Source organism: Lichtheimia ornata (assembly GCF_029851405.1).
Source record: "Lichtheimia ornata isolate CBS 291.66 chromosome Unknown scaffold00070, whole genome shotgun sequence".
Classification (NCBI taxonomy): domain Eukaryota; kingdom Fungi; phylum Mucoromycota; class Mucoromycetes; order Mucorales; family Lichtheimiaceae; genus Lichtheimia; species Lichtheimia ornata.
In genome coordinates, this window is record NW_026695390.1 from 524 (window position 1) to 23,620 (window position 23,097).

Here is a 23,097-nt window from a genome sequence, read left to right on the forward strand (position 1 = left end):
CCTGTATCTCCAAACTTTACAATGAAACGTGTGGTTTTTAATAGAGCAATGGGCTCGGCTTGGCCAACAGCATCTTGTGTGAAAGTTTCACGTTCAATGTCGCAACTAGCCCAAAAAATATTTTTTTGGTCGTCGTCGTCAAAGAGGGCGACCCCCAGATCCAGTTTGGCTGGTAGCGACATTGCGAAATCTGGGATTGGCAAGCTTGATCGTGAAACTTTCACACAAGGTGCAGTTGGCCAAGCCGAGCACATTGTTCTATCAAAGACCCCACGTTTCATTGTAAAGTTCGGAGATACAGGCACCTTTACGTTTGTAAGCGTGATGCTATATGAGAAGTGGTCTTTGTTCATTGTCAAGTAGGTGGACCCTGGCAGAGCAAAAGATGCAGAAGGACCTCTTTGGGTAACTCAGCTAAAAAGTCAGGACTTCAGGGACAATGCATGAAAGGTACGCAACCCGCACTTTATGTCATACATTGGCAGCTAATAGCCACTTTTGTGCATTCCCAACTTTTGTGCATTCTATTGTAGGTGGACGATGCCCCTGCTCCAGACATTCATTTCCATGATTAAAGCAGGTTGATCTGAGCTGATTTGGTTGAGTTACGCTCACACAAGATTACATCGGTTGAGCTACATCGAGCGTGCTCTATGTCCAGAGTGATGTAATCTCTCTTTGACCACAGCTCAGTCAAATCAGCTCGGATCAACCTACTTTAATCATGGAAATGAATGTCTAGAGCAGGGGCATCGTTCCCATGCAGTGGATCTCGCAACAATGGTGATCGGATAAAAGTGGCCGTTAGCTAGCAATACATGCCTGTTCCTAGATGATCCATAAAGTAATTATGCATTGACCCTTTCATTCATGCAAACGTAGCTGTGTTACACAACACGACCCTCTGCATCTTTTGCTCTGCCAGGGTCCACCTACTTGACAATGAACAAAGACCACTCTTCATATAGGATCACGCTTACAAACATAAAGGTGCCTGTATCTCCAAACTTTACAATGAAACGTGGGGTTTTGAATAGAGCAATGGACTCGGCTTGGCCAAAAGCACCTTGTGTGAAAGTTTCGCGTTCAATGTCGCAAACAGCCCAAAAAATATTTTTTGGTCGTCGTCGTCGAAGAGGTCGACCCCCAGATCCAGTTTGGCTGGTAGCGACATTGCGAAATCTGGGATTGGCCACGATGGACTTCATAGTTTGACACAAGATCGCTTTCAACCCGCCGAGCAACATGGTTCTATCAAAGACCCCACGTTTCAATGTAAAGTTTAGAGATACAGGAACCTTCATGTTTTACATATGCTGCAAGCGTGATGCTATATGAAAAGAGTTCTTTGTTCATTGTATAGTATGACTACAATAGAGCCAAACATGCAGAGGGACGTGTTGTGTAACTTGAGTCAGTCAGCACAGGCGATGCATGATACTTGTGCACTATTTAGGAGTAGTTCATAATAACCCAGTCCTCCCAATCATCTTTGTTGCCCAACCCAATGAATGTGAACGATTGTCCTGCTCCAGCTCATCATTTCCATCATTGAACTTTCTTGATGCGATGGGATTTGACTGAAAAACGCTCAAACACAGAAACATAATCCAAAATCAGAAAATTTTATCTGGTTAGTTATACGTAAACTGCCACTTGATAGCCCATTCCTCCCATTCACCTTTGTTGCCCAAAACAATGGATGTAATCGATTGTCCTGCTCCAGCCCAGCATGCCCATCATTAACTTTCATGATTCGAGCTAACCTGGTAGTAAGGCTATGGCTGTTGTTGGATCATCATTATCATGTAAAGTGTAAAATGGCAGACACCCTTTTGCTATACATGAGGATCATCATTTCTTTTATTTACGTGTACCTATTGTCTATCGTGGGGGTGATGATGACGATGGGTGGATGGTGTGTATAGGGTAATTGATGAGTGGCCTCAGTGTAATAGCAGTAGGGGATTTAAACTTGGGGACAGCAGCTCCACGACTTGAGACAACGCTTCTCTTCTTTTTCTCCCCACCTTTCCTTATTCCATTCACGACATCTCGATCAAGGTAATGTATTATAAAAAAGTGCTCTTGTTGGCTGTGAGGTGTTAATGTAGTTCTGAACATGCATTGTCAGGGAGAGTGAGGGTGTCCAAATGCTGAGGAATGAGCGTGGTTGGTGGTTGGTGGTTGCCATGGCGATATTATTTCTTCCTTTTGCTCGTTGCTATTTCCGCTCTACGCTTGGTGTCAACAGGTACACTCAGAGTCCAATGTTGCAGCAGAACTTGTTTCATTGACGTGTTAGCTTGTATGGACGGCAAGGCTGATCTCAAAACGTTGGCTCACTTGTCTTCTTGTTTCGGAGCGACTACACGACACCATTGTTTTCGGTTCCAGTAACCCAAAAACGAAGGGTCTTTGTGTATATGGAAAAGGCAAGTGTAGTGAACAAGGACAATGAAAAAGGTGTTTATTGTGTATGTGTACTAATGATTAAATGAATAGGTTCTTGGTCAGGCAATGCAACTTTGGGCATCATCTCTCCTTGGGTTCGACTCCCAGCCTGTACCTTTTGGGTATCACCAGTGCAGAATGATACATGCTCTTCTCGTTGTTCTTTGAGGATTGGGAATATGGAGAACATTCTTTAGAGAGGATGAGGACAACTATTGGTCGCCGCAACTACAAAAGTGAATGTTGACAGGATCGAACTAGGCTTGTGTGAATCGCGAAGTGCTTTCTCAAAAGACATCGGGCAGGCGAAGTTCGTGGCTCATTATTACTCAGAATAAAGCATCGTGGCTACTTTACATCAAAAAGAATGGTTACATCGGGTTGGGGATAGCCGCATGATTTTGCTGCATAATCAGTGGGTGGACACAATTTTGCCTCGGAGCAGTCATCTGACGTCGATGATGTGGGACAAACCTAGCCGATCTCCGTCCGCTTTTGTTTCTAAACATGGAAATGATATCTAGATGATAGATAGCCCAAATCATACAAGATTGCTTCACAGCGTTGCCATCACCATCATGATCAAAATTACGTGTATGCCGGTTGTGAAATATCACTCATGCTTATAGTAGTTTGTCATCAAATACCTTACCGATTATCATAGACATTTTCGCTTCGCAACTCTCATCTAATAATTTGTGATTATCATTGTTACGCTTTGTAATTCTGGAAGCGGCAGATGGAGATGACCGATATGGAAACGACATCTACTGGATGCTTTGATCTAATCTTTGCAAATATAAGGAGAAGGCAATCATCCAATCTTGAAACTTGCATCCATTTTCTACACCACAAATCATACGCACAACCACCATAATGTCCCCTCCTCGCGATTTTGCTTCTGCTGATGCAACAGCTACCGATGATGTGAACCGCCCTCGTGTTCCTATTGCCTCACCTTATACACCTCGTTATCAAGATCCAATGTCCAATATCTCTAATTTCAAGATTATCGAGACTACCTTGCGAGGTATGCTTATGCTTCCCTTTTCTCATATGGACGTATGCTAATTGAACAATATAGAGGGTGAACAATTTGCCAATGCCTTCTTTGACACAAAAACCAAGGTTGAGATTGCCAAGGCACTTGATAACCTTGGAGCCGATTATATCGAATTGACCTCGCCAGCTGCTTCGGAACAATCACGTAACGACTGTACAGTTATTGCTGGTCTTGGTTTGAAGGCCAAGGTGCTTACCCATGTGCGTTGCCACCTTGATGATGTTAAACTTGCTATTGATACTGGCGTTGATGGTGTCAATGTTGTCATGGGCACATCAAGTTATTTGCGTGAATTTTCTCATGGCAAAAGCATGGAATACATTACCAAGAAGGCCATTGAAGTCATTGACTATGTCAAAAGCAAAGGCTTGGAGGTTCGCTTTTCTACCGAGGACTCTTTCCGTTCTGATCTTGTCGACTTGCTTGCCATCTACCGTGCCGTTGACAAAGCAGGTGTTCATCGCGTTGGTATTGCCGATACCGTTGGCTGTGCAAATCCTCGCCAAGTCTATGAGTTTGTGCGTACACTACGTAGCGTGGTGAATTGCGATATCGAATGTCATTTCCACAATGATACTGGCTGTGCTATTGCAAATGCTTATACTGGTAAGGATATATCACTTCTCTCAATTTGCATCTTGTGTACTTAAATTTTTGATAACAATAGCTCTTGAAGCTGGTGCCACTCATATCGATACCACAGTTCTTGGCATTGGAGAACGTAATGGTATCACACCTCTTGGTGGCTTACTCGCAAGAATGTATACAGCAGACCGCGCCTATGTCATGGACAAGTACACTTTGCCCGATATTCGACACGTCGAGAACATTGTTGCCGAAGCTGTTCAGGTCACTGTGCCTTTTGACAACTACATTACTGGTTTTTGTGCATTTACGCACAAAGCTGGTATCCATGCCAAAGCTATTTTGAACAACCCATCCACATATGAAATCTTGAAACCCGAGGATTTCGGTGTGTCTCGCTATGTTAGCATAGGTCATCGTCTCACTGGTTGGAATGCTGTGATGAACCGAATTGAGCAACTTCAACTTAGTAATATGAATGACGATGATGCCAAGGCCATCACACAGAAGATCAAGCAGCTTGCAGATATCCGACCTTTAGGTCTTGATAATGTTGATGTTCTCATTCGGCAATACCATACTGGCAAACAAACTTCTGAACACATCAAAGTGCTGAATAGCATCGAATCACCGGATCAGCTCACAACCACTGGCAACCGCTAAACCCGAAATTATGATTCCCTCTTCCCCACACCCATTCTCATGATCATGTTTGTGTATGCATTTCCTTCATCCATCTTTTAGCAACCTAAATCCTTTACCATCCCAACATGTATTCGCACATTTTTTTGCATTGTTTGCACATCAAAAGTATATAAAACTATCTCTTGTACAAAAACTAGTAAATACAATAGCCTTGTTTCTTAAAACAAACCAACGACCTTGCCATCTTCATCCAAATCAACATCAAAGAAGCATGGGCGAGTAGGAAGACCAGGCATTGTTTGCATTGAGCCAACAAGTGGATACAAGAAACCAGCACCAACAGAGGCCCTAAGCAATGACCATATGTTATTACGCTGTCTTTTTGCGTGCTTGTATAAATTTACCTGATGTCGCGAATAGGGACTGTAAATCCAGTAGGAACACCCTTGAGAGCGGGATCATGGCTAAAGCTGTATTGGGTCTTGGCCATACAGATTGGCAAGGAACCAAAACCTTGCTGGGTATAGGTCTCAATTTGCTTCTTGGCAGCATCGCTCAATTCAATGCCATCAGCACCATAGATTTCTTTGCAAATGATTTCAATCTTCTTCTCGATAGGCAAATCCAAATCATAAAGGAACTTGAACTTCTTGTCCTTTTCGCAAGCATTGATGACTGATTTTCCAAGGTCCACAGCACCCAAACCGCCACGGGCCCAATGATCACAAGCAACAGCGTCGTCAGCACCAGCGCTCAGGGACAACTTTCGGATCAACTCCATTTCAGCATCAGTATCCGATCTAATAATCGAGTGTGAGTTACATGCATCCAATTACCAACAAAGCCACTTACGTGAATCGATTGATAGCAACAATGACCGAAATGCCGAATTTCTTTGCATTTTCAATGTGCTTGACAAGGTTGCTGCATCCCTTTTCAAGGAATTCGAGATTCTCTTCGGTATAAGCATCAGGAAGAGGCTTGCCAGCCACGACTTCAGGAGCACCACCATGCATCTTGAGGGCACGAACGGTAGCAACAATGACAACAGCATCAGGCACAAGACCAGAGACACGACACTTGATATCAAAGAACTTCTCCATACCCATATCGGCACCAAAACCAGCTTCGGTAATAACGTAGCCAGGCTCCATACCCTCTTCTGTACCAGCAAGCTTGAGGGCCACCTTATCAGCAAGAATAGAGGAGTTGCCATGAGCAATATTGGCAAATGGACCAGCATGAACCAACACGGGTGTGCCTTCGATCGTTTGCATAAGGTTTGGCTTGATAGCATCCTTCATAAGCACTGTCAATGCACCACCAATGCCAATATCATCAGCCGTCACGGGCTGTCCACTCTTTGAGCTTGCCACCACCATGTTGCCAAGACGTTGACGCATATCCTTCAAATCGGTTGCAAGGGCAAGTACAGCCATGACTTCACTTGCCACAGAGATATCAAATCCGGTAACACGCTCTTGGCCCTTTTCGGTAGGGTTCTGGCCGACAGTGATTTTGCGCAAGAAACGATCATTGATATCCATAACACGTTGCCAGGTAATGGTATCGGGATCAATATCAAGACGTGCAAAACGATGGATCTCCTCTTCAGTCAAGTCTTCAGGGTTGGTCTTGTTGATGCCCAATTTCTATTCAAATCATGTTGTAAATAACCACATCCAATAGCATTGAAGAATAAAAATACATACCTCAAGGCGTTTAAGCATGACAGGGGCAAATTTGCGCACACCCTTCTTTGCAGGGCAAAGACGATTGAACAAGGCCTTTAAAAAAGTAAATGAGCTTCACATGTCATCACCAATTGTAATCCTTATACTCTACCTTGTCCGTTTGTGTGTTTTCGTGGAACATGCGAGCATCAATTGCGGCAGCTGTAATACATCATCCATCAATGATCGGCGTCTTTTTTGTGGATAATAATGACTTACCCAAAAGGTTGTTGGCAGCAGTGACAGCATGAATATCGCCAGTCAAATGCAAATTGAATTCATCCATGGGAATCACTTGCGAGTAACCACCACCAGCAGCACCACCCTTGATACCAAATGTAGGACCTTGCGATGGTTGACGCACACAAGCAAATGCAACCTTGTTCAAATGAGCACCGAGAGCTTGCACAAGACCAATGGTGGTAGTAGACTTTCCTTCACCGAGAGGAGTGGGGGTAATACTAAATGTCAAAAGAAGCATTCAGTATTTGAGCAGATCCCTTGTACCTCATTCAATATTTACCCTGTGACAACAATGTAACGACCATCCTTGCGATGACCAAGTCGTTCCAAAACGTTCAAGTTGACCTTGGCCTTGGTGTTTCCATAGAGCTCGTACTTTTGGAAAGATAAACTTATCAATACGCATTCAAACCATGATGATCATAGTGCCTAACTTACCTCACTAGCACTCATTCCCAATTCCTTGCAAAGAATTTCAATATCCTTAGGAGTTTGCTCGCGAGCGATTTCGATATCACTGGGGACGGGAGTCTTGAGATCAAGAGGGAGAGGAGAAATGTTGCGGGAGCGGCTCAAATCAAACCAACGCTTAGCACTGGTAAAAGTGTTCTCCATAAGCATAGCCACAGTCATTGGACCTACACCTCCAGGCACAGGAGTGATGGCATGTGCAACTTCGGCAGCCTTGGCATACTCGACATCACCAACCCAACGCATACCGGACTTTTTGGTAGAGTCTAAACATCATCCCACATCAGGATCCTGCTCTTTGATGCTTTTCTACTAATAAGATCTTACCAGGGACACCGTTAGTGCCAACATCAATGACAACAGCACCAGGCTTGATCCATTCGCCTTTAACAAATTCAGTCTTGCCAATAGCGACCACAAGGATATCGGCTTCCTTGACCTATACAAGATGTTAGATTCCATCAATCCCATACATGAAGCATGTCCATATCTACGTACGATGCTTTCGATATTCTCGGTCTTGGAGTGGCAAAGGGTGACAGTTGCATTTTCACCGGTAAGCAATGTGGCCACAGGAGCACCCTGAGAATTACAATGATTAGATACTCATTATCTTGCCAAATGTTCGATGTTACATACCACAATGTCACTACGACCAAGCACCACGGCACGTTTGCCATTCATATCAATACCTAGCAAAAAGCGAGAACCACTTGTCAATCCATGTAAACAACGAGGACGAAAGTATGATCACTTACCAGTGGAGCGAAGGAGTGTAAGGATGCCTTTGGGAGTGCAAGGAAGAAACAAGGGTTCAGCGGTCTTTTTGGCCATATTGCCGACATTGACAGCGTGAAAACTGTGGGGTAAAGAAGATCCGATATCAATAATCCGACAAGCTCATCTTTGACAACCAACATTACCCATCCACATCCTTTTGATAATCGATAGCCTCCACTACTGCAGCCTCATCAATGTGGGAAGGAAGACTAAAAGATCATATCAGCGTCCATGTACAAAGATCCTTTTGTAGAGCGTATACTTACGGCATTTGAACAAGGATGCCATGGATACGGTAATCATCGTTGAGCTCTTTGACTTTTTGGAGTAATTCAGATTGAGAAACGCTCTCGGGAAGCTTTTGCAAACTGAACTCGATGCCAGCCTACATACAAGAACACGAAACTCGAGTGAGTGATAACGTTGTGCAACACGTTCAAGAACAACAACTCTCACTGACCTCTTTGGCTGCACGCTCCTTCATGCGAATGTACAAGGACGAGTCGTCTCGGTTACCAACTTGGACAATGGCAAGGTGAGGGTTGAAGTGAGGATACTGAGCTTTGGTGTTTGCAATGTTCTCCTTGACCTTGGCACGCACAGATCTAGAGAACGGGACATGCAAGGTTAGTCGATTGAATTTCCGATGCCATGAGGCATGACACTTACTGTGCAATGGCTTTGCCGTCAATAATGGAAGCAGGCATGGTAGTCAATGGACGTGGAAAAGAGAAACGAGGTGCTACAAGAGGTCTGTGCCGTACAAGGAGCGTGGAAACTCTGTGCAGGGCACCGAAAGGCATATGTTTATATCTTAGATCGCGTCGGGAGATGCTTGTCCTTTTGAGTCACGTCAAAAAAGTCTCAAACAAAAAAAGAAGCCATGGTTAGCGGAGGATTAGATGCAGGAATAGAACAACCATACCCCGTTGCTTAATTTGTATGGATCATTTCCAATGCTTCTTGTATTCATGATGATGTTCCTTATATAAAATGACATTCTGGCAGCTTGCTTGAGCGGGGTGACAACGCATCAATGACATCTCAACATCTATCTTCAATCTCTTACCACCTATCGCACGTAGCTTGATATCGTGGATGAGATGGCTTATTCATCCCATATACACATATACATTGTTATAAACACCTCCTTGATTTAGTGATGATATTGAACAATGAACAAGCAGCGCTTCGATTAGACTACCTACGTTTGTGTAACACCATCATCCCTTTCCGACAAATTCTTATCTGTTGCTGACTCAAAACATCAGGAATACGGCCCTATGATGTCCTGTACTATGCCCCTGTTAATGACCATGGCAACATTTTATTTTGTCAAAATAAGATTGTTATAGTTGGGATACATATCTCTGTTGGCTCTATTAAATAGATGAAAGACCGGAAAAAGTCATTGAATCGGGGGGGGGTGTTCCATATGGGGAGATGCTGACAGAGGAAAATGACAAAGGCGGTTCATTGTTCATGATGGGAAGCAGCTGCGAGAGCTACCTACCTATCACAAAGTATCCATCAAGGAACACTGCCAAATGTCATCAGGCAGTAATGAGCACATCAGTGATAAAGCAATCAAGTGCAGGGCTCCTACTAGTACATTGATGAAAAGAAAATTCATTTTGGGAGTCATAAAGATGCCAATGATGATTATATGAACACAAGTAGAAAGGGCGTATGATAGTGTTGGTGACAGTAGCCTTGTTTATATGTGAGTGAGTGTGCTAATTGTTGTCATGATGGTCAAGCATCTTGGAGTACGGAGTCTAAGTGATGGAAATCAACACCTGATAAATCCACATGCCACCTGAAAGGTGAATTTTCGTAGGTGACATAAGTAAGCCCTATCGTCTCTTCTGATTGCGTGACAACATCCCATTGGAAATGGTTTTCAAACCTGCTTGCAACCTGTCAAGCGTGGTTCTAATTGCAACCACGTGTGCATTGCTCGCTGATTGTCACTTGTAGGTTTTGTTGTTCTTCTAATAATGGTTGAAGATGATTGACAACACCTTCTCTAGGAGTATTTTGTGTATATAAGACCATGACCTTGAGTGGACTTTTTCTCTTTACACAGGAACCTCCATCATCATACATACATTCGATGATTCTTAACGCACGTGGAGTTTTCTAATGGTGCTTGAGGTATGTATGGTAGATTGATGTGTGTGTAGCAGAAGACATGATAAGAGTAAATGATACTCGGTGAGGGTTGTTTATGTTGAAGAAGAACAAGGAGACTAAGATTGAATAGTAACCTAGGATGTAACCATAATAAACGAGCCGAGTCTGGATGATGGATACACGTGATTATCCTTGGACATGGTAGTGCTGACATCTTTGGCATACCTTTTTTTTGGCGGCGGCTACGGTGACAACACGCAAGAACTGTTGTCCTGGTCGCCACTCTCGCACCAGCCCCTAAACTTTGCCAAGGTCCCCTTATCTGTGGTCAAGCTTGTCTCAAAGCTGCCACATTAGGCTCATGGTAGACCCATGGGCAGGGCTTTACAGCCCGTCATATACATGTAAGTCGATTACTTTCATTATGATCGTGGATCGTTTTCCTAACAACCCATTTCTGTTGCATCATCCTGATCTTGATAACTTTCCTCCTTGCGGCTGCTCTTAACATTTCATTGATGATACCTGATTTGTGCCTTACCCTTTATTACATCATTTTATATACACTACAATACATTATAAAGATGTACTTCAATTGCTCATATGGATGGCTACTTGGCAAAGAAAAGAGTGGGGTCGTGCGTTTCTGTGACACGTTGAGAGTAATGCAAGATAAGATTTGATCTAATTACATCGTTTTTTTATTGCTTTGTAATGAAACGATCCCAAAACTATAGTAGGTATCATATCTACTAGGGCAATAAGCTCCTGAATCCATTACACGGATTGCTGATCCATGCTCGCTTGAGAGGTCCAATACATTGCTGCGGCTGACCATTGCGGAGCACCAATCAAAATGGCCTAAATCTCTGCACACAAACGCGTGAGTACATTTATCCACCGCTTTCTCCTCTTTTCTTGCTTTCTTTGTTTCTCCTATCACCCTACTACTTCTACTATTGAAGCATGTATCACAATCACCAAGCCATAGTTAATCTCTTTGGAGGAAACGGTCCTCTTTGTCTCTCATTCGAACCACACGATGATCACACTGTTTCCGATTTGAAGCGTCGACTTGCTTCCATGACCCATATTGATACGACCGATCAACGCATAAGCACTCTTGGTGGTCGACCTCTCTCAGATGACGATTTGCTATTCAATGATCCTCAAGGCCCTGTTACGTTCAACCTTTCCTTGCGTCTCTTGGGTGGAAAGGGTGGTTTTGGATCTATGCTTCGTGCTCAAGGTGGCCGCATGAACGCTCAAAAGACAACCAACTTTGAAGCATGCCGTGATCTTCAAGGAAGACGTATTCGTACCGTTAATGAAGAGCGCAGGTAAAGTAAACCTAATGTATTTGTTTTCATTGTCCCTTGCAACTGATGATGGGTCTTTTATTAGACTTCAAGATGCATTGGCAGCTCAACCAGAGATTGAACGTGCGAGACAAGAAGCAATCAAAAAGAAGATTGAAGATGGCCTCAAGGAACGTGAACCAAAGAAGTTTCGATTCGATGATACGCAGTTTTTGGAGGATCGTGAACAAGCAATGGAAGGTGTTAAGAGTGCAGTCAGCAGCATCTTGAAGAAGCAAACCAAGAAACCTAAACAACAGGTCGTTGCTATGTCACTTCTCTTTGACGATGAAATGGATGACGATGATGACGAAGACGACGAAGAAGATGATGACGAACAACCCAATGACGCTGAAGGTGACTCTGAATCGCAGCAACAACAAGACACCCAAAAGTCATCCTCAGAGAAGGAGTCAACAAAAGATAAAGGAAAAGGCAAAATGTCCACGACCTCATCCAAAGGAAAGCAATCAGCATCATCTTCCGGCAACGATGACAATGAAGAGGATGACAATGAAAACAACAACAACAACAAAAACCTTCTTTCTGATTTCATGGAAGCCAACTATGACGAAGAATACGACAGCGAAGAAGATGAGGATTTTGAAGAGAACGATGAAGATGAGGGATCAAGCTCGGATGAAGACTTGGAAGAGGAGGATTTTGAAGCCGAAGAGGAGGAGGATGAACCAACCGACACAGCAGCAGCAACCAAGGCCTCATCATCAGGATCATCCAAGGAGGACAAAGGAAAAGGAAAGGTGACTCGAAAGCGCAAAGAAAGAGACGAGTAGATCCCATTGTATATATACATATATCTTTACGTCTGTCATTACATTACAAATATCCCCATTGAAATCATTTTGATAAAGGCGTAGTAGTAATAACAAGTTGGCTTTGTATAACAATTTATGGATTAAGGAGACGGCGAGGAATAGCTGCACAACCGGAATGGAATCCTCCAAAACCAATCGCGAATACAAACATGTCTTGTAACTTTTCCACAATCTCTGGGGAAGTTTCCCTTTGTTCATCATCTTCGTATCCGCGTCCCAATGCCCCTGAGCTATATAATCCCCATGTGAGAAGCCTTCCTTCAGTGGTTAACGCACCATAATGAAAGCTACTTTTTATCCTCATTAATAACCTTGTGCATCATTTTCATTGTTCCCTTCTCTTACTTTCCAAATGTCACTTTTTGAATATCGTGGCCAGCTGTGTCCAATATTTGTGGTTCATCATCAGCCTCACTATTCTCATGACCCAACAATGCTTTCCCTTGACTGCATATGGCAAATTGCTGTGCCTGAGCTGACAGTATTGCTCGTCGGTAATCAAACGATGTTCCATCTCCGGGATGTTGCAAGAAATGAGAAAATCGTTTCAGCTCAGTAACATCGCAACGAGCTGAATCATTGTTTTGTGAATGTAATGACGCAAAGTGCAGCTTGAATACTTGGCCTGTTCTTGTTAATGCAATCGATGCATCATCTAAGCCAGCGACCTTGATGAATTGATCATTCTTGTGGATAGGCTCACTCGTCACAATCATGGATTTTGGTGATACAGGAAATGGAATGAGGAATACTTGTCCTGTAGCTGTAAGAGCTGTGGAATAATTCCAATGGGCTGTGATATGGGTAATTGCACCGGTAGCTTTGATGATATGCACCTCTTGTGGTTTCCAACTATTAGCCCAATGCCATAAACGGCCTTGATGATCAAGTGCTACAGCATGCAACTTGCCACTAGCAATGACTTTGATGCGTACTTGGGTTGGAAATCTAACGCACATGGGCTGTCGTACCAAATCTTGTTGAGGAGGGATGATGAGCGGATGTCGGGGTTGCATCTAAACAATGACATTGCTTGTGGTCAATGCGGGTCATTCTTTATACCCCGTGGTGATCATCCCCTTATATAAGAACGTACCCAGCCCCACATCCACACTTGCCCTCGTCGATCCAATGCATGAAACGACCAACCTCCAGCAACAATATCAACGATCCCTTTGCTTCGGAGACCACGTAACTCTCGAGGAATGGTGATTTGTCTCAAAAACCTATGATGACACACACGCTCAGCAATCCGAGTAGATGGTAATCCAAAAGTAGAACCACCCGTAAGTACTTACGCATCGCGTCCTGCATTCTCTTGGTCACCAAAGCCAAGTCGTTTATCACTATTTTCTCCCCATGTATATATCCGTTGTCCTTGATCCAATTCGATGTATAATTGCTTCCACGTATACCGCTTTGTGTTCAAAGGTAACAATAAACCAAAATCCGAAATGACTCGTCCCTTCCATACTCGGTCGTCATTGCATAAAATGTAGAATAGATGGCATGTACTTGATAAGATAGCGAGATTTGATACATCAAGACACGGTAAAGTTTGTTCAAGAAGTACATCCAAGGGAAGATTATAAAGCATTGTTGTTGACTAAAGGGAAAGAAGAGCAGTGAGAGAGAAATAGACGTTGTGTTGAATGTGGATACGATTATGCGTGAGATGACCCTGCCGTTTTCTCATGACCCCGATTTAGCCAGGCTCTCCACCATATCGCTTCACTCAAAGTCCCTGGTTTCCATTTTGCTTTCTTCCCATCCTCTACTCACAGTTGTACTGCTCGTCACACATGACGAGATTTCGACCTGGTATGGAAATACCACTATATCCCATTGTTCCGCATGAAGCAGGTTTTGCTATTCGTGCGTGTTTTTTGTTACTATCACCCACTGTGATGATCACTTCAATCATGCCATATCCATTGACATCCAAATACGTGCGTGTGGATTGAGTTAAAAAGTCCTAGAAGAAGGAAGAATGGTTTTGGTTTTGCATTAAAGTACACATAAGCGTGGGAGTGGGAAAACAATGTGAACAATATGTACAGGGGATATCATAATTGAAGGGAGGAGGATTTTGCTGATGAAGAAACGTTAAGCATCATGTACTTCAAGCGAAGGTAAAGCGTCGAATTTGGCTTGCAAATCGATTAACCTTGGTGCTAGGTCGGATTGAAGTAAGGATTGTATGGCGGGATCCATAGTTTGTTGTTGCAATTGCATAAATGTAATTGCGCATAGATCGATCGCCTCTCGAGCGGTAACACAATCCCCAGCATAATACGATGAGCCTCGTGAATCCTCAGCATACTTGATCTAGTGAATCAAACCGAGTTAATTCATTGAAATCGGTAAAATAGTATACCCTTTTTACCTCGTCCAATGCAAGATCAAGCAAGCTCTTAAGTTGCCGCATGTCCCTTTCACATGTTTCTTGCTCTTCAGTGTCAAACGAGGAGCATGATGAAGATGTGGATGTGTTTGAGCCACGTCGTCGAAACAAAGATGGGATAAGCCGTGTACGTGTGTTGCTACCATGCTTGTGCTTCTTTGTGCAGCATTCAGTATCACTCCATGCATCCTCAACAGCCGTGCTAATGGAACAGCAGCTGCTAGCGTGTGATGGCCTGCGATCATATCGGGGATTGGATGCTTCGTCATCAGTGGCGGATCGCGTGAACAAGTTTGCCCATTTGGATTTCGACATGTTTGCTTGTTGTGGTGATGATAATGGATATGGAATAAAGAGGTGGCGATTGTTTATTCCCGTCTTTATATTGTTTTCGGCAATGCATATGATTTGTGAATAAGTAGGGAGGGAGATGCGAGGAGAACAAGCTTATTTGGAAAGACAAGAGTGATCAAGGGGTACCACTTGTTGGCTATATCATTTAATCTGTGGATGGCTATAGGAAACAAACATCAGGGATAGGTTATACTTGTATCACACATTGCCTCGTCCTCATCATCATATGAATCAATCACCCTTGCCGCTCTCCCTACAAATCCACTCATCCTGTTGGTGGCTATATTTCTTCTTCATGTGTTTTCTCACTCGAAATGGTACTCTCCTTGAATTAAATTGGGTGGCGAAAAGTTGGATAGTATCTTCAAAAGATAATCAAAATGGCATAATCTTGCGAAGCGAATGTCATTCATTTGACGCCATCGAGCCGATCATTTGTTCCTCAATGACAATGCAGTAATTGGTGGCTGGTTGTATTCATATGAATCCACTTAAGTTCGTTTCAGAACTTGATGCACGTTCTTTCTCCTAGCTCTTCCCCAATAAGGCTCGGCTTGTACCGCTATCAACCCCTGATATTATCCCTGAATATCATAATCACTTTTGATCCATTGCCGCCTTGGGACATACCCATGCCGATCACACTCTTTGTCTCACTTCATCCCACGGAGCACATCCTCGAGATTTCTCATTTTGTGACTAAACACAATCCATCGAAAACAAGCAATTGATACCATGTGCGTGTGTATATGTATATATGTAAAATTTGAATTGGCGATGAAAGATGTCAAACAATGATCACAATTATCTCGATACGGCTGCTCGGTAGCAAATGATACAGTAGATGCTTGAACAAATCTATCACAAGGCATTAGTATCCTACAGCAACTAAAATCATCAAGGTCCAAACGACTTACTGTAATGATAGAAATACAGAGTTCCTTTTATGATTGCTTGCATTCAGGAGCGTTTTGTCCCTTGGCAGTAGGCTACAAAAGAAAACGCATGAGACTGCATTGTCAACAAGTTGTCCCATGTCTCAAAACGCAACACGTACCGCAGCATCATCATCGTCGTCTTCGCTATCTTCGTCTAAGTCCTCCTCTTCATCTTCATCTTCTTCATCGTAAAAGTCATCCTATGTAAAACAAAGATACCCATCAGCCATCTTATTTTGATATCCAAAAGTGGCATGTTGTGCTTACCTCAAAGTCATCATCGCCTTCGAAATCCTCATATTCCAATGCCTTTCCGGTAAAGTAGTCTACAGCATGAGGGATAATCTTGTCCTTGAATTCCTCGCCTGAAAATAGAAAGAACGTGAATATGATGCTATTCCTTGGATCCCCAAAAAGAGCTATAATACATACCCATTTCATAGTCTGCTTCAAGCTTAGCATCCAATCCTTCGGCTTCCTCCTCATCCAATTCTTCGCTTTCACCGGGGAAAACAGGTGGGCTGAAGAAGGCAAAGAATGTATCGGCAGGAACAGTACGCTTGACAACGCGAGTCTTGTTGGTGCCTGCAATCGATAAAAATAGGAGATGGTTCGTCATTGATCAATATCCCTTGCTCCCCTCATTTTCATCCCGCGAGATGACTCTATCTCTCCCATGACACTTACCCTTGTGGCGCTGCTTTTTGGTTTCAACAGTGACGGTGAGATCCTTGCCCTCCTTCCAGTTAATCTTGGATCCTTCGGCATGATCATAAACAAAGTCGCCACCTTGAGCATGGTCTTGGTAGTAGTAAGTCTTGCTCAACACCTTATCGGTAAAGTAGTCGTTTTCAGCAAATTCAAATTCGAGCTTGAAACCAGGCTTATCCATGTATGACATGCGGATATCCACCAAATGTCGCAATGCCTCCTCGTCAGCATCGGTGATACTCTCGCCAATTTGAGGATGGTTCTTGAGTGCTGTCAACCAGAATTCAGGAATGCCCTTAGCCTTGTTGTCATCCTCTTCTTCCTCAATGTCAGCTGCCTTCTTTGCATCTTGCTCCTTTTTGTCGCCTTGCTCTTCCTCATCAGCATCCACCTTTTCACCAAGAGCAACTTCCTCATCCGTGGGTTCATATTCACCAGCGACGACTTGAGCGCGTTTCTTGTACAAGGGCTTGTATAATTCAAGATACTTCTTTTCCAAAGCGAGAACTTCCTCTTGGAACTTGCCCTCGAGTTCGGCGTGTTGTGATTGCAAGTATTTGAGACCATTGATGCGACGCTTCACGGATTCAGGCAACGATTCGATATAACCGGATGGACGGCCAACAAGTGTACCCAACTTGCCTTGGAGCATGCTGATCAAAGCGGGGTTGCCAGTGAAAGCTCCACTGAGAGCACCAGCGGCACCTGCACACATAACACGGGGGTTGCGGGATTAAAGTTTCAGTCAGCATATCCCGCTTTCCCAAACGCTGCTGCTATTGAACCAAACCCACTCACCGGTTGTCGTGTTGTTGGATTCCATATTGTCTTCAGCGATACTAGAGATATTGGGGCGATAGGTTGAAGTGATAGGTGCTGGGTTGATGGGTGTGTTTTGTGGTGTAGGTGCAGTCTGTTCGGGTTTCTTGATATCCAGATTGGAAGCTACAGTTGCCAATGCAATGCCATGAATAGGTGTCATGCAGCACAATGAGTCGATGCAGCCATACGATCTTACCTGATTGCTGATCCATAAGAGAAGGAGAAGGACAAGCACAATAAAGAAAAGAATTCGAGGTGAGCTGGGGTTGTGAAAGATGCGTCGGGGCAAAAGAAAGACCAGTGACTTACTTCCCCAAAATCGACAAAGAAGTCTATCGTGCCTTGTCAAGCGATAAAATAGCAAAGATAGAAAGAGAAAAATAATAAACACGTCCTCGTTTTACTAGCTATCAAAATTCTCACCTTGTATCAACACGTCATCTCCATGTCAACCCTCTTTATCTCATCCGTGTATCGTCCTTGTCGACTAGCGCTATCCAATATTTGGGGAGTTTACCCCAAATCGACTCATGCCACTTGTCTACGCGACATCCCTTTAAGGATATTATGGTTGCATCTTGACATTTTTATCCATCGCCTAGGCATTACAATGAAAGACGATGCAACCATTTTTGCTTATGGATCGATCCTTCATCCTCGAAAAGATTAGCAACTCTAAAGCCGATAAGAGGACTACTATGGAGACTTGTGCAACCTTGGCAGATACATCTCACTTGGCGATGGCGGGGTAATTGACCCAACAAAAAAAAATCAACGACCTTCCTTCAAGAATCATCCTCATTGAAATCTCCTTTGCTCTTTCTCCTTCCCCAGCCACTTTATCCCATCATAAACCACGTTATTGGGGATGCTGATGATTATGCCACGTATGCTAGTACGTTAAACATCGATCCATATCGCTATTACCTTACATGCCAAAGTACCATTATTTATCTCCCAACGCTTGATCGGCATAAACTACGTGATCGGAGCCGGTTGTTCTAGGCCGATGGTAAATGCTCAAAGCAACCAAAACGTGGGTGTGTACGTGTGTGCCACTTGTTCAACCATAGCAACATGTATGCATTTTCGATGCCTTGTAGTATGTGAATTATCTCACACTTGGAAAAATACTTCTATTATCGCAGGGGTTGGTCATGCTTACGGCCGACATTTTGCCAATCAAACTCTTTCTGGGAAAAGACCATTTGGTCTTCTCTGCCATTGCTATCTCCATGTTGTATTACAAGAATTGGATAGGTCTCTGTGCTTTTGCTTTCCCTTTTTTTCTTTGAGATTCTGCACCTTTGTTTACATGAGGGGTTTTTAATCAGCGTCATTTTCTCGCACTCCTTGACGAAAAAGCAAAGGATAACAAGTATCAAGCTATCATATCCACACACATGGAAATGGTACCATGCATGCAAGTAAGAAAGAAAATCGCGTGCTCGATCGATTGCGATCTGAGACAATCCAGTTTTAGACATCAGCACCCAAGCCGCAGTAATAGAAAGCTGCCATCCTCTTTAATACACGCTGGGATCCATTATTCGCTGCTTGGCAATGGAGTGACGGGTTGTCTCGGATGTTTACAAAGTTTAAATCTGTTGCTCATGTGGGATGGCATTCATTGGGTGGCAAATACAAAGACTCCTTTTGTGAACTCAAGGGGATCCATAAAGGGGATATGGCAGCAAATGACCATGGTACAGCAGCAGCAGCTGAGTGTGTGTGTGCACGCTTGTGTGTGAATGAGCACAAGGGGACAACAGGTTCACAAGATGTAGTAGCAGTAGTAGTAGCGTAGCGTAGTACCCAAGAGGTGTGTGGATAAAGTAGTCATGGGAAGAGGATCATGCGTTGAAGTTGTCGAAAAAAAGAGAAAACCGGAATGTGATATCCAAATTGTGCATATTGAGCGGGAATCTGCACTTGCTTATGCAGAGGGAAACGAGAGCAAGAGGTCAAGTGAGCAGCCAATGGTTGCATACCGTTTCAGCGCCAGGTTTCCCACACGCACTGCCACAGGCTTCCCTTCCCTCACTCTTTTTTGGTTTTAGTGCCGTTTTGTCAATCCAAGAAGAAATATAAATAGACCCGCTTTTTTCTTTCTCCACCTATCTCTTCACTCAACAACAACAACATGCCTACCAAATCTATCTATGATACCAAGCAACAAATGAACGATTACTTTTTCCACAATCCATCGGTGTGGCCTCTCGATTCTATACAAGAAGCCCATCTATTAATGTCGCAATCATACGCAACCATTTCACCACCACTATCACCACCACCAGCAGCGACCACTGATTTCGAGGAAGGTGCTAAACCATCACCTACACCTTCATCCTCAGCGTCTTCAGCTTCTTCATCAAGTACGGGGTACACTATCGCTGCTGCCACCATCATGTGCACTTCACGAAAACAACGCAAGGAGGTGATCCGCTGCAAGACATGCAATCGACGTTTTCATTCCAAAGGCAACCTTGCCAATCATCATCAACTTTACCAGCATTAGCTCTTTTCCCACTTTTTTTACCCTGCATTTACCCCACTCATATCCCATCCACATCCTTGGCATCGTGTATATAATATATTATACCCGCATTCTTTCACCAAAGTTATATGAATTTTGTCTCATCTGATGTGAGCAACGTTAATAAATCCCGCATTAGCTGACTGGCCAAGCTTGATTTGTTTGTGTGGGTTGGTTACCGGTTCAGGAACGTTTCAGCATGAAGTGGGCGTGGGACCGTGTACAATTTGCATCTCCATGTTTATCCTACTATACTAGATAACGGGTTAGTGCACTCTCATACCCCATATACCTGCATGCCCATGCTTGCTATCACAAGATAAACATCGCTGCTTTGAGAGAGATTTTGCCAATTCATGGCTTTGGGCGGAACCTAATGCATGGCTTACCTTGTTTTGGCCTTTGCATCGCTGTTGTGATGGAAGGTTTGTTTCTGTCATTCATTCCTTGCAGCAATACATGTAGCACAGATGACCAAGCACAGCCGGCAAATACAACATTAGGTTAAGCATCGCCCATGTACATTCCATTATCCATCATCCAACTCAGCCCCTCCTGAATTTTGCAATTCAGCCATCATAGACGGTGTCTATGTATCTTGAATATAGTCCCTGGTTACGATAGCATGTGTTCCTGGATGCTTTCGCTTCGCTTCGTAGCATACGCGTAGCACAACATCTTCTTGACGCTAGTGGCATTGATCACACACAAGCTATTGAAACCCTGTGATAGGAAACACAAGCGAGCACTCCCATGACATTATAATGAATGAAGGCATTTAAGGCAACTTTGGTTGAATGAGCCTGATAATGGATGAGGTTCATTGATAATGTTTCCATGAAGAATATCACAATGAGCTGAAACGTGCGAAGAGTGGTTACACATAATTTCATTCTTGCAATGCGATTGATTAATCAATCCCTTAAACAAGGCAGCACAAAGTATCTGATCGACGACCAAGAACCACCATATGAACCTTTCAATTGCTACATTTTTTATCCAACAAATCTCGTTGTACACAAATTAAACATTTTACAGCAAGGGAATTGCATTCCTAGGTATGGGATATGGTATTCATCTCGTGGCATTTGTCATGTTGCACGCTTTCATAGCTATCGAAGGGATCGTTTGGTGCTGCATCGTTTCCTTTTACTACCGCTGTTGTTGTTGCTGTTGTTGTTGATTCGACTATTGCTGCTTGTTGAATCACTCATCATGCTGCGACGGCTACGCTTCCTTCGTATATCTCTGGTTGTTGCTACGCGCTCGTCGCTATTGTAAAAAGTCGCCGCAATGTAGACCATCGTGACATTGATACTCGACGTCAATAGCAGCCCGCCTGATTGAGGACATGTTGACATTTGATAGGCCGTCATAATCACTCCTGCACAGAATCGAGCACGTTCCAATAATAAAACGATTGCCTTCAAAGTAGAACAACAAGTAGCTCGTAAGATGGATCACATCTCTTCTTTTCAATCCAATCCATACCTTTAGCACCGATGCTCGCACACCAATTGATCGGCAGAAAAAGTAGACATGTCGAATCCATTGTATGAAGCAAATGATGTTTGTAGCCGTGCTATGATATTGAATTGATTGAGTTGAGCTGACAATGATGGGAGGCTGAATCATGCATCATGCCGATGAATGGGATTTACCTTCCGAAAAGGCATTTGTCTTGTAACCACGACCAGAGCAGCAGGATCACAGCCATGTTTTGATACCAATGGAAAAATGGGATTGTTTTCTATGTATGCGACATGTCATGTGAGCATGTTGTGCCTAGAATCATCATCATCTCTTACCTTTCGCAGTGCTAAAATGACCGTATCCATAAAGGTGATATAGCGTAAAAGATAATACATGTACATGCTGTAAAACATTCGCTCGTTTTCTGGTCCATCATGTCGTTGGCAGTCTGCTGTTGATAATGCCCATCCACGTTCCTTTAACCAAATGAGGGTTATGTATATGATCGATAGAGTGAGAGAGAGAGAGAAAACCTTGTTGGTGTACCTTGACTGCCACATGTAACGTTTGTACGCCTGTGACACATATCCAGCCGACAAGCACAGCCATGATTGCATTGTATATGGCAGCCCATACATGTATCCATCGATCAAAGCGTTGGCGTTGTGCCATCATCCATCGAATACCAATGATGCCTGTGAAGTAGATGATCCAGCCCAAGTACACAACCTACAACCGTGGTAAGCTTCAAAGGGGAATGGATCATTACAAACAACGATAGCAACCAAGCTTCCTTGTAACATACCCAAAGGTCCGAGAATGGCGATCTACCATACTGCCAGTGGAATCGAGATGCGATCCATGGATTGAGCTGCTCCCATTCCCAATCGATCATTGTGCTGGTAGTCTTCCAAAAGAGAAAGAGGTGAAATGCCGTAAATTCAAGCCGAGTAAGGATACATACCCGATTTTCATGCAAGCAAGAGACGCCTGACGTAAATGATCAAGCCAAAAGGTACCTTTTATGATAGACCAAATATTACTCAGCACTCGGTGTCGATTAGTAAAAGAGGCCATGCATGAGTTCAAGTGTTATGCTATAGCAGACTGGGTACCATGTCATTGATCAAAGCTGTAATAATAGAAGAACGTTCATGCTCGTCATCATATACCCTATCAGTTGTAATCGCTAGACAATGACTATAAGCCATTGTTCATTTCTTCCCATGAGAATAAAGTCCTTCTATTCACTGCTGCTCCCATCTTTTGCTATGCCAAGCCGACCATGCAATTTGATCCTTTCATGAAACGGTAGATCACGCATCCTCCTCTTTAGAGTAAACCAACAGCCCACTCCTTACGCATTCTTCTGCTAAACTCACACAGCAGCAGTAGGCGGTTCCAATGATATCTAAGGTTGCTTTTTGCTTGAATAAAGATGTTCGCGCATAGGCGTTGTGATGGATAAAACGGATTTGGGCCCCATTCAAAGCCGTTTAGCTATGACATTTCACAAGGCATCAGTAGATGGTACAAATATGGTATACAAAGTAAT

General features: G+C 43.5%; 9 protein-coding genes across 9 annotated transcripts; 3 read left to right on the forward strand and 6 right to left on the reverse strand.

The window, feature by feature from the left end:
- Positions 1-138: 138 nt before the first annotated feature.
- O0I10_010424 (uncharacterized protein) lies at positions 139-1,208 on the reverse strand (the record flags this gene model as incomplete). Its single annotated transcript, XM_058490404.1, has 2 exons — positions 139-258; positions 981-1,208. 2 exons carry the CDS (start codon positions 1,206-1,208, stop codon positions 139-141), a joined length of 348 nt encoding a protein of 115 aa, XP_058338771.1.
- Positions 1,209-3,330: 2,122 nt separating this feature from the next.
- O0I10_010425 (homocitrate synthase, mitochondrial) lies at positions 3,331-4,765 on the forward strand (the record flags this gene model as incomplete). The annotated part of the gene is made up of 3 exons (XM_058490405.1): positions 3,331-3,484; positions 3,539-4,123; positions 4,185-4,765. 3 exons carry the CDS (start codon positions 3,331-3,333, stop codon positions 4,763-4,765), a joined length of 1,320 nt encoding a protein of 439 aa, XP_058338772.1.
- Positions 4,766-4,965: 200 nt separating this feature from the next.
- On the reverse strand, positions 4,966-8,681 carry O0I10_010426 (uncharacterized protein; the record flags this gene model as incomplete). Its single annotated transcript, XM_058490406.1, has 16 exons — positions 4,966-5,095; positions 5,152-5,547; positions 5,600-6,399; positions 6,460-6,534; positions 6,593-6,642; positions 6,700-6,941; positions 7,004-7,098; positions 7,162-7,460; positions 7,522-7,633; positions 7,693-7,776; positions 7,834-7,886; positions 7,953-8,053; positions 8,118-8,183; positions 8,241-8,359; positions 8,435-8,579; positions 8,644-8,681. 16 exons carry the CDS (start codon positions 8,679-8,681, stop codon positions 4,966-4,968), a joined length of 2,805 nt encoding a protein of 934 aa, XP_058338773.1.
- Positions 8,682-11,076: 2,395 nt separating this feature from the next.
- Positions 11,077-12,262, forward strand: O0I10_010427 (uncharacterized protein; the record flags this gene model as incomplete). Its single annotated transcript, XM_058490407.1, has 2 exons — positions 11,077-11,450; positions 11,515-12,262. The coding sequence occupies 2 exons, from the start codon at positions 11,077-11,079 to the stop codon at positions 12,260-12,262; spliced, it is 1,122 nt and encodes a 373-aa protein (XP_058338774.1).
- A 115-nt stretch (positions 12,263-12,377) lies between these two features.
- Positions 12,378-13,901, reverse strand: O0I10_010428 (uncharacterized protein; the record flags this gene model as incomplete). The annotated part of the gene is made up of 4 exons (XM_058490408.1): positions 12,378-12,591; positions 12,650-13,320; positions 13,401-13,530; positions 13,603-13,901. The coding sequence occupies 4 exons, from the start codon at positions 13,899-13,901 to the stop codon at positions 12,378-12,380; spliced, it is 1,314 nt and encodes a 437-aa protein (XP_058338775.1).
- Positions 13,902-14,410: 509 nt separating this feature from the next.
- Positions 14,411-15,023, reverse strand: O0I10_010429 (uncharacterized protein; the record flags this gene model as incomplete). Its single annotated transcript, XM_058490409.1, has 2 exons — positions 14,411-14,632; positions 14,691-15,023. 2 exons carry the CDS (start codon positions 15,021-15,023, stop codon positions 14,411-14,413), a joined length of 555 nt encoding a protein of 184 aa, XP_058338776.1.
- A 983-nt stretch (positions 15,024-16,006) lies between these two features.
- Positions 16,007-17,745, reverse strand: O0I10_010430 (uncharacterized protein; the record flags this gene model as incomplete). The annotated part of the gene is made up of 7 exons (XM_058490410.1): positions 16,007-16,051; positions 16,120-16,200; positions 16,268-16,365; positions 16,433-16,585; positions 16,688-17,416; positions 17,510-17,656; positions 17,730-17,745. The coding sequence occupies 7 exons, from the start codon at positions 17,743-17,745 to the stop codon at positions 16,007-16,009; spliced, it is 1,269 nt and encodes a 422-aa protein (XP_058338777.1).
- A 1,931-nt stretch (positions 17,746-19,676) lies between these two features.
- Positions 19,677-20,051, forward strand: O0I10_010431 (uncharacterized protein; the record flags this gene model as incomplete). Its single annotated transcript, XM_058490411.1, has 1 exon — positions 19,677-20,051. The coding sequence occupies one exon, from the start codon at positions 19,677-19,679 to the stop codon at positions 20,049-20,051; it is 375 nt and encodes a 124-aa protein (XP_058338778.1).
- Positions 20,052-21,181: 1,130 nt separating this feature from the next.
- O0I10_010432 (uncharacterized protein) lies at positions 21,182-22,437 on the reverse strand (the record flags this gene model as incomplete). Its single annotated transcript, XM_058490412.1, has 6 exons — positions 21,182-21,493; positions 21,561-21,651; positions 21,731-21,819; positions 21,878-22,018; positions 22,089-22,271; positions 22,348-22,437. 6 exons carry the CDS (start codon positions 22,435-22,437, stop codon positions 21,182-21,184), a joined length of 906 nt encoding a protein of 301 aa, XP_058338779.1.
- Positions 22,438-23,097: the final 660 nt, after the last annotated feature.